General features: G+C 38.7%; 1 protein-coding gene across 6 annotated transcripts in view; it reads left to right on the forward strand.

Moving 5' to 3' along the window:
• Nucleotides 1–10,317, forward strand: part of LOC136438038 (uncharacterized) — a 35,001-nt gene extending 24,684 nt beyond the window's left edge. For 5 of the 6 annotated variants that reach the window (XM_066432666.1, XM_066432667.1, XM_066432665.1 and 2 more), the window contains 9 exons: nucleotides 922–1,020; nucleotides 1,329–1,491; nucleotides 1,669–1,823; nucleotides 2,834–2,971; nucleotides 3,339–3,485; nucleotides 4,282–4,434; nucleotides 5,033–5,111; nucleotides 5,471–5,671; nucleotides 6,676–7,023. In XM_066432666.1, the coding sequence (XP_066288763.1) occupies nucleotides 922–1,020; nucleotides 1,329–1,491; nucleotides 1,669–1,823; nucleotides 2,834–2,971; nucleotides 3,339–3,485; nucleotides 4,282–4,434; nucleotides 5,033–5,111; nucleotides 5,471–5,671; nucleotides 6,676–6,857 (1,317 nt within the window). In that variant the 3' untranslated portion in view covers nucleotides 6,858–7,023. Of the gene's footprint in view, nucleotides 1–921; nucleotides 1,021–1,328; nucleotides 1,492–1,668; nucleotides 1,824–2,833; nucleotides 2,972–3,338; nucleotides 3,486–4,281; nucleotides 4,435–5,032; nucleotides 5,112–5,470; nucleotides 5,672–6,675; nucleotides 7,024–7,986 lie in introns of those variants that run through there. The other variant, XM_066432669.1, reaches the window with a different exon arrangement.
• The last annotated feature ends 284 nt before the right edge of the window (nucleotides 10,318–10,601 follow it).

Below are 10,601 nucleotides of genomic sequence, written 5' to 3' on the forward strand. Positions count from 1 at the left end.
ATTGAAAGTGACAGAAGTGGCAAATATTGTCAAGAAAGCCCAAAATAAATCGTTTTGAATATATGTATGCCAAAAATGGGAATGTAGTCCTTTAAATATTTGTTCAAGCCACATATACAGCAAATTTCAGGTCATTCGGTTGAAATACCAGGGCGCAGGAGGCCAAGATATGCTAAAAATAGCCTAAAAACCTCAATAAAATCACTTTCAAGGTCAATATCAAAGAAAGGAAAAGAACGTACATTGGTTTTTGCCTACATTACCTCTGTACCACATTTCAGGTCATTTGGTCAAAAAATGACAGAGATGAATCGATTTGAAGATTTGACAGGAGAAGAAGAAGAAACATGAGAGAAAACAATATGTTTAGCCATACTTATGGCTAAACATAATGATCCCCTTAGGTTTGCGAGCCTACAAAACCCCGGCGACGATTTTCAATGAATTATCACATCACATCGACGTCATGTTTTTGTATCATGGACGTCGCTGTGTATTGTGATAGTATTGTTTGAACTAATCATGTATAAAAATGACTCTATAAATTGACTTTCAAAATTTTGGGGGGAATGATATTGCTTGGGTTTCCTTTAATAAACAACACTCCTGCGGCATCAAAACAAGCTGCTAGGGGACAAAACCTTACCTCATCCCAAAAAAGAGCTAAAATTGCTATGTATCACTGTAATTTCCTACCGTACCATCAAGAAGATACAAACAACGAAGGTTCCATTGCAGTACACAAAAAAACTGCAAGGGGGCCAAACATCTTATCATTTAGAGGTTTTTATCAATATATATCACATACCAAACCTATACTTCCAGGCCTTCTCGAGTTATTATGGTAACACACACACACACACACTTTGCTAAGAATGTAGCCTCGATTTTTTCCAAATAATCTGTTTTTGCCTCGCGTAGGTTGAAGGAAACACCACAGCCAAGGTGACCATATCAGTCCGATTTGTGTCCGCCATTAAAGATCAGAAGGAACGTCGTCAGGACATCGCCTATCACATGGTCAGTGTGACCTAGTACCTTGTGAAATGTAGCAATCAGTTATTTGTATACACGTAGTTTCAAATGTGATTCCGAAACCCGCGGAGCTAGTAAGATCTAAGGATCGGCGGGAATACAAAAACTACAAAATGCTATCTGCTGTGATGATGACAACGGCGTCTCTTCATGCATATTTAACTTAGATTACCATACTCCGCCAGATAGATATCAAAGTTAAAAGACATGTGCCCTAAATTCCGTTTATGGACAAAAAAATAGAAATGAATTAGTCACAACGATGATAATAGTCTGTGTGTTTCTTTTAACAGGTTCATCTTTTGGGGGCTCGCATCCGGGACATTCTGAACTTCGTTGTCCGTGAAATGATTGGAGGAAAGCACCGCTTTGAACTGGATGTTGGCTGCTCTCGCGAGAAAATATGGGGCATTGTGGGAAACTGGAATGACGTCACATGGATACGCGAGGCTACGGGTGAGTTTTAATTCCATATAAGGCCTACAAAAATACAAGAATAGGACGCATGAGACTCGATATGTGAAAAAGATATAAGAATAGGATGCATACGACTAGATATGTACTATAAGTTTAAGAATTGGATGCATACGACTAGATATGTGATATATACGAATGTTCCCTTTCTCATTTTAGGCACCGTTGTAAATGGGCTCCGCCGGACGATCCATTTCACCAAGGATCGTTCCCTGGAGGTCCGTCTGGCGTGGGCGGACTCCAGCGACTACCTGTTTGTGTACGAGGGAGACAACAGCCCGGACTTCCTGCACTGTAAATACTACAGGGGCAGGGTAAGTACTTCTTCATAAACAATGTTTTGGAATATGCTCATGTTTTGTATGTTGGATGCACTGTATCGCAAAGAAACACTCTCGAGGCTGTGCAGAGAAGGGCGCCGAGAATCATCAACAGAAACAGTAGCAGTCCGACGTCATCCCCCCTGCCAACCCTACAGTCAAGACGAGAAGAAGCAGCGAGAGCCTTGTTCAAACGACCACCCCCTGCACTACATGATCACCAATGACAGGAAAGAAGAAGCTGGGAGGACTTTGCGTAATCACAACCATCTCTCACTGCCGAAATGTAGAACTGAGAGACTTAAAAGATCTTTTCTGTACCAAGCGACGCTGCTGCATAACAAATCTCTCTAAACCTCATAATGTCGAGTACCTACATATATAGATTACAAGCACTCGTATTATTTCTGTATTTTAATGACTTATAATAGTACGTATCTTAGCACTTGTTATGGTATGTTTGATCTCTGTGATTTTTAGATAAGTACTTTCCACTTGAAAATTATGAATATCTTAAATTAATTTGTGTGAATTAGCAGTAATTCAGACTTGTATTCAATGTCTGCAAATGCTAATAAAGACCTTTTGACTTTTTGAAACAATTCAGAGCTGCTTTATATATAGATTAGCAATAGTATCGACAAGCTTTTGTGATATTGTTAGAATTCATTCGCTTCGTTTCTAATTAGAATTTCACAATAAAGATACAAACAGAACTTACACAGAGACATACGGCTTAGCATTCACTAGAGTGAATTTTTACAATCCACAAACATTTTATGACTGAAGTTACAAAAAGCTCCAACATACTAGCCATGTGTTTTTTGACAAACATTGAAGCCTTACACACAACATAAAAAAAGATTGCTCTTGCGAGCTTTCGAGACGAATTCTCTGTCTCTTCGTCAACCCGGTAATAAGGTCAGATCTCGTCTTGGAGATCTCGTCTAGCCATGTGTTGTTGCAGTAATATTCGTCTCGGTAAACGTGATTTTTTTTTACAGCTGCAGTTCTTCGCCGTGAACCCCAACAAGGTCAAGGTCGTGTACAACTGCTCCTTCCTGCCGGCTACGGACGTCTCTGTGGAAGAGTTCAAGAAGTTGCTCATCCCAGCTGTAGACAAAAGGATGGGCTGGCTTAAGGTGGCAAATAAATCCAGTCTACTTACGTTAATATACTCTATAAAGAACACACTTTTCTCCATAAAAGAGCCATAACATCTTGGTAGATTTGACTTGTTCCTATACCAAGTATTCTATCATTAATTTTGACATGCAAAACTCAGCTTGATTTACAAAACCTGAATGTAATGTGTTTCTCACCAGCAGATAACAATAATTTAATATACAACCTATCGTTAAATGTCCACTATATGTCTATCAATCAATCAATATGCATATTCATATATCTTTCCATCTATCTAGTAATTCTTTATTCTCTGTCCGTCTATGTATTTCAACATTCAATAGCATTTGATTTATCAAAATGATACATTCAAATATTTTCCAGGACACGGTTGGTGAGCCAAAGCCTAGCAAGAAGGAATCAACTAAGAGACCTCCAGATTTTACGAAGGGCGCGTACACCACAGTCGCCCGCGGCACCGTCAGGGGACCTGTGGAGGACGTGTGGAAGGTCTTCCGGCCTTTTGGGCGGGTTGGTCAATACTGACATTCTTGGTGGTATTCTAAGACTCTAGCATAGGACATTTACGTGTTCTGCACTACATTATCAGGGGTATGTAATGTAACACCTTACGGCGTGAAAGTATACGCTGCAAAAATGAAAGATAAGAAGTTTATTGCAAGTTCATGCCCGTGGGCTAATTGCAAATACATGGTAAAAACATAGAGAAAAACATACATGCGTCAGTAAACTGTGTCTGACTTTGTTGTAACAATAGGCTACTGGTACTAAATACAATTGTTGACTATATCTAAACTAGCTGGGTTTGACTTCTTTTTCGGAAGCAGTGGAAGCCGAAAAGTCCCACTTTTTCTAGAATTTGTGGGTTCTGTGATTTCAAGAGAAAGGTAGCTTTTTGTTCATCCGTGAGTGTCTGTGAGTGTGTAAAAGTAGGGGCACTTCGTGGTAACTTGTTTAAATAATTCGGTTCTTTCGTCACTGTTAGATAGACACTTGGAAATAAAATGTGTTTCGTCTTCCACCGCCTTGGACGTAGAGTATTTACAAATTCAAATTTGAAAATGAAAGATAAAACTTGCTCCTGTTACATTTTACATCAGCTTTTCTCCTGAAAGTCCTACATTTTTCATACAGTACATAAAATTTAATGTTTTGTGGGAATTGGAGTATAATGCTTTACTACTTGTATACTACTAAAATGATTTAATTGTCCTTCTAACAGGACTGTATGGCGGTTTGATTGTAAAATCTAATATAATGTTTCCCTACGTGTATACTGCTAAATTATTAGATGCCCATCCTACAGGACTGTATGGAGTACTGGAAGATCTATGACAGCATGGAAATCGAGGCACCCGGAAATGACGTACAAGGCTGTATCCGGTCTTTCGTAACCTCCAAAACGAAGAGTAAAATCAGGGAGAGGCTGGAATGGAGAAACGACAAAGAACACGTTGAAGTGAGTTTTTAAGTTATTCAACATTATCTTTATGTTGGATTGTACAAACATGACAAAATACATGATGAAGGGGTTAAAAGTCACGTATGTCTGCCCCTTAATCAGATCAATAAATCCATAAACTTCATAAAGTTATAAGTCCTTCTTACTTAATGTTCCATTCTAATAACGACAGTCCCCTCTGATGCTTACTTGCTTGCTTATGTATCCTCTCAGGTACCACTGCTTAAAAAAACATTTACTCTTCTGGAAGACACCTGACAAATTGTTCAATCGTTGGTGGTGAAAAAAATGGTACAAAGACCTATCTACCACTCAAAAATCAGGACCATAGCATGTCCAGAACACGAGATATCAAAACAGGAAGTTCCGCTGCAGTACCATAACAAGCCGCTATGGCACCCAAAATCTAATCATTTCCATGTCTCATCAAGACCTACCCACCTACCAAATATCAAAACAATCCATCGAAGCCTTCTTGAGTTATGCTGTTGGTTACAAACACACACACACACAAACACATTAACGCTACCCTCTGCATAACCTTCTCGGCGAAGGTAATAACTAAAGATTACTCCCCTCCACCCCACCCAAACAGATCTACAGCCTCCTAACTATGGAACCACCGCCTCCGGTTGCCATGGACAACGTGTACACAACCATCACTATGACAGAACGTAAGTAAAGGGATTATAGTGTGTGTGTGTGTGTGTGTGTGTATGTGTGTGTGTGTGTGTGTGTGTGTATGTGTGTGTGTGTGTGTGTGTGTGTGTGTGTGTGTGTTTGTGTGTGTTTGTGTGTGTGTGTGTGTGTATGTGTGTGTGCGTGTGTGTGTGCGTGTGCGTGTGTGTGTGTGTGTGTGTGTGTGTGTGTGTGCGTGCGTGTGCGTGTGTGTATGTGGGGGGGGGGGGGGTCATTTTGTAACTACATTAATGTTGTCTGATCTAGATATTAATCATATAATGGAAAGACATGATGTCGATATCTAAACTTCTTTCATGTATGAATATTTCGGCGCTCACAAACGTTGCTTCAGTTGGAGAGAATGAGACCGAGGTCAAGTTCGAGTGCACCTTTGACGTCAGCACGTCGCTAGCCGTGTCAAAAATCCAGGCAAACCAGAAGGGAGCCTACATGGCGTGCATCAACGGACTCCAGCAGCAGTTCCACTCCGAGGTCGGGACGCTAGAGGTCGTTGTTGGGAGTGCCGCTGATCTGGCGCGGACTGACGGCTGGTGTATGTATCTTTTTTTCTTCTAATACACCTTTCTCACGCAGCGGCCATGATAGAATGAAAACGAGGCCCTTGTGGCAAACATTAGACCGATCCTAACTGTCAATCACAATTACCAGTTTAGCCAATGATTACCTGATAATTAGAGAATCGACCAATGAGGAAGTGGCTGCATGACCGTCAAATATTTGCATTTCTATGTTTTCATTTTGCATTTCTACGCTCGGACAGAGGAGGGCGGAGACTATGGGATCGGTCAACGAAGCTCTAAATTGCTGCATCTTTTTTGTACTTTGCATTAGTTGTATTATTGATACTTGCTTATCATATTTTAAAACTTAATGTGATTTAGGAGGAAAATTAAATCTGTACATTATTTTTGCTTCTTTGCCTCATTGGCCTCGTCTTCATTCTATCATGTCCGCCGCGTGAGAAAGATGTATCCCTTGTCATTGAAGTCAATGTAAAAATGCGTGCATTGCTTTGTCACTTTACTAATAAACTTCCAGGGAATGTTATGTTACCATCGATCTTATGTCGGTAATTACCCTGCATTACATTGCCAAAAGAATCACTACGCAGTGATGTGCAAAATCTTAATTTTATCAGGAGATTTTCACATTTGAAATGACAGCCTTGTATACTTTTTAACAGGGTTATATATATTTAGAGAGAGAGAGAGAGAGAAAAAGAAAAAGGAAGAAAGAAAGAAAGAAAGGAAGAAAGGAAGAAAGGAAGAAAGGAAGAAAGGAAGAAAGAAAGAAAAAGAAATGAAGAAAGAAAGAAAGAAAGATAGAAAGAAAGAAATGAAGAAAGAAAGAAAGAAAGAATGAAAGAAAGAAAGAAAGAAAGAAAGATAGAAAGAAAGAAAGAAAGAGAGAGAGAGGGAGGGAGAAAGAAAGAGAGAGAGAGAGAGAGAGAGAGAGAGAGAGAGAGAGAGAGAGAGAGAGAGAGAGAGAGAGGGAAGAGGGAATGTTACGAGCCTCAACAATATATATTGAACACAGGCGATGCTGACCCTTACATTGTCCTCGCTGTGAACGATGGGAAGCCTGTAAAGACAAAGGTCTGCCGAGCTACCCAGAATCCAAACTGGGATGAGCGGTTTATTCAAATTATTGCTTTTTTCATGATGGATCAAAGAATTGTTAATGTTACACTGTGTTCTCTCATTCAATTTGCGTCCTAACATGTGTCGTCGACTATTATATTTCAAATCTAGGCATGTTGTTTTTTTCGGCCCTTCTTGTGTTTTTTTCGCGCTCTCGCATTAGATTTAGGGTCTCCAAAGGACGTCATCCATAAGAATTACTTGGTGTAGCCTTATGGTGTTTTTATTGGTCGAAACTTTGGCCACTGTGTTGGACATTATTTTTATAATGTCATTGTATTGGTCGAAACTTTGGCCACTGTTTTGGACGTCATTTTTATAATGTTATTGTATTGGTCGAAACTTTGGCCACTGTTTTTTAACATTATTTCTCATTATGATGTTGCATTGGTAGAAACTTTGGTTACTGTTTTGGACATCATTTTTATAATGTTATTGTATTGGTCGAAACTTTGGCCACTTTTTAAACATTATCTCTCATAATGCTGTTGTATTGGTCGAAACTTTGGCCACTGTTTTTTAATATTATTTCTCATAATGCTACTGTATTGGTCGAAACTTTGGCAACTGTTTTTTAACATTATTTCTCATAATGCTGTTGTATTGGTCGAAACTTTGGCCACTGATTTTTAACATCATTTCTCATAATGCTGTTGTATTGGTCGAAACTTTGGCCACTGATTTTTAACATTATTTCTCATAATGCTGTTGTATTGGTCGAAACTTTGGCCACTGTTTTTCAACATTACTTCTCATTATGCTGTTGTATTGGTCGAAACTTTGGCCACTGTTTTTTAACATTATTTCTCATAATGCTGTTGTATTAGTCGAAACTTTGGCCACTGTTTTTTTAACATTATTTCTCATAATGCTGTTGTATTGGTCGAAACTTTGGCCACTGTTTTGGACGTTGATCTGGTCATTTCATTCTACCACCGATGTGTAGGGGCAAATTATTATATGGTAACTTATAATATGATTTATATATCTTCTGGTTTCTTGTTATCTTCTAACACTAAAAATTCATTTTATTGTCAATCTGAATAATTTATACGGTCTTGTAATGGTTTTCATTATTACATGAACCTCCACGGAGATGAGGTCTACACGGAATCATTTGCTGTATCCACCGTCTACAGGCATTTCCATTCTTTGCCCATCTATTGAGATTGCACGTTATTTAGCTGAACAATTTATACTTTTTAAGGTGGATGCCATGAAGGGCGTGTATCCTGAAGTCCATGAGAAGTTCAACACGCAGCTTTTGGAACTTTCCAAGGAGATCAAGTCCCGTAACGACCAGCTGAAGACGGAAGGGAAGGTCCCCTACACCTATCTGGATCCCGAGAACGTTGCTATGAGCATCGACATCTAGTTATAAAGCGTACATGGCATCTCACTTTGTGTTTTGCATAAGGGTAATAATGAATTACATCTGTATCATTGTTTGGCACTTTTGTTAATGGATGTAGATGTAAGTACACGAAAAGGGAAACAAATCAAATAGATCTCATTCTGAGCTCTATTGAAAATGTTTGTAAACGTCATGTTCTTGTTTCTTAAGGAACATATGAACTTCAATTATTACCTTCGCCGAGAAGGTTATGCAGAGGGTAGCGTTTGTGTGTGTGTGTGTGTGTGTGTGTGTGTGTGTGTGTTTGTGTTTGTGTGTGTAAAGAAGCAGAATAACTCGAGAAGGCTTGGATCGATGGTCTTGATATTTGGTAGGTGGGTAGGTCTTGATGAGACTAGGAAATGATTAGATTCTGGGTCCCCTAGCGGGTTGTTACGGTACTGCAGCGGAACGTCCTGTTTTGATATTTCGTGTTCTGGACACGCTATGGAACTAATTTTTGAATGGTAGATAGCTCTTCGGACAGATTAAGTGTTATAGGTTTTGGCCCCCTAGCGGCTTTTTTGGAACTGCAGGAGCAGGTTTTAATTCAGACTTTGAAAGGGAATAACTCAAGAAGGGCTTGATGGATGGTCATGAATTTTGGTAAGTAGATAGCTTGAGTGATGATGTATATGATTAGATACTTATTATGCAAATCATTATCTAATTTGCATAATTAATGAGGAAAGTTTACACAGCCGCCAAATTCCATGGTAGGAGTCTCAAACATGTGACATGTGTATCTGAGGAAGAGGAGAGAAATATTAATAGATATCAACTATGCAAATGAGGACCTCATTTGCATAATTAATGAGAAAATACTATAACTCAAGATGGGCTTGATGGATGGTCATGGCTTTTGGTATGTAGATAGCTGACATGATACTTTGTATGATTGGACGATAATTATGCAAATCAGATTCTAATTTGCATAATTAATGAGAGAATTTAAAAAAACCTGCTGTGCTCCATGATATGACTATTCAAATATGTGACATTTGTAACTGAGGAAGAGAGGGATGTTGATTGATAGGAAATATGCAATTGTAGGCCTAATTTGCATAATTAATGAGTAACTACGTTATTTCCATACAGGTAAATGATGGCAATTTCATAGTTGTGGCATTTGGAAGTTATGTGAAGGTGTACATAGTTGAATCAAATTATGCTGATAAGGACCTCATTTGCATGATTGATGATGTTAGCATAACCTTCTTTGTTAAGCTTATACTTTGGACAACGTCCGTTATTTGTTTGAAGACGATCAACTAGTATGATTTATAATTGATGAGAGACACTCCTAATACGTCAGCCATAAAGGTCAAAATCATTTGGCGGAGGTATGAGGTCGTGGAACTCTAGTTAAACGTTGTTCCCTGTGGACATTGCTTGAAATTTAGGCATTGGGTTTCAGCAGCTTGCATTAAAACAACGGAATAAACAGTTAAGATACACCAAGTAATTTTTATGGATGACGTCCGCGCGCGCATTGATTTTAGTCTGTTCCCAGAAAAAAACCCAAGAAATTCCGCTTCCTGTAACTATGACCAAAGAGTTACGACAGTGCCGCAAATCAATGGAATATGGAAAGAAACAGGACAGGACAACAACTGCTGTTCAACTTCAACTGATTTATTCAAATTATGAATGAATGATGAATAAAATAATTCTTAGCTATTACACTGTGTTCTCTGATTCAATTTGTGTCCTAGCATGTGTTGTCGACTATTATATTTCAAATCTAGGCATCTTGTTTTTTTTGGCCCTCTTTTTCGCGCTCTCGCATTAGATTTAGGGTCTCCAAAGGACGTCATCCATAAAAATTACTTGGTGCAGCCTTAGATAAAAAGCGGAAAAACAAAGGTGTGTGTTTGTAAGTAGACGTAATGTTTCTCATGGGGATATGAAGATTGTGTCAATTCGCAAGAAAAGCACAAGTCTTATATAGTTGTTGTGTTCAACAAATACCTTATAGGAAGCTCTTAAAGATTGCTATATTAACGTGACATGACGTGATAGTTTCACAAAGTGTGATGCTAGTTACTCCTTTTTTTGCAGTACAATGATTTGCCGTGCATGTGTGTTTTAAACCTATTGTTTGTTTTTATCTTAAGGGAGGAATAAAATTGGCGTAAAATTTGAGTTGCGGAATCTTTCAATCAATCAATCAATCAATCATTTGCGAGCATCAATTTCAATTGATCCATAGAATAAATATCAATCGGTGTTAACGTTAACGTGACATAAAATAATGCTGGATGAAAATCCATTCGTCCGTCCCTAAGTCATTCGCTTTCTAAATATCTGAAAAACGGCCCCTTCAGTTTCGAACCAGGCTACTAGGACGCCGGCATTCAAAACATATTTCACTTCTTTTCTGACGTCAAAAGCTACCCGTCACAAAGAAAATCAACATGACATGTCAA

This window comes from Branchiostoma lanceolatum, chromosome 7, assembly GCF_035083965.1.
Source record: "Branchiostoma lanceolatum isolate klBraLanc5 chromosome 7, klBraLanc5.hap2, whole genome shotgun sequence".
Taxonomy (NCBI): domain Eukaryota; kingdom Metazoa; phylum Chordata; class Leptocardii; order Amphioxiformes; family Branchiostomatidae; genus Branchiostoma; species Branchiostoma lanceolatum.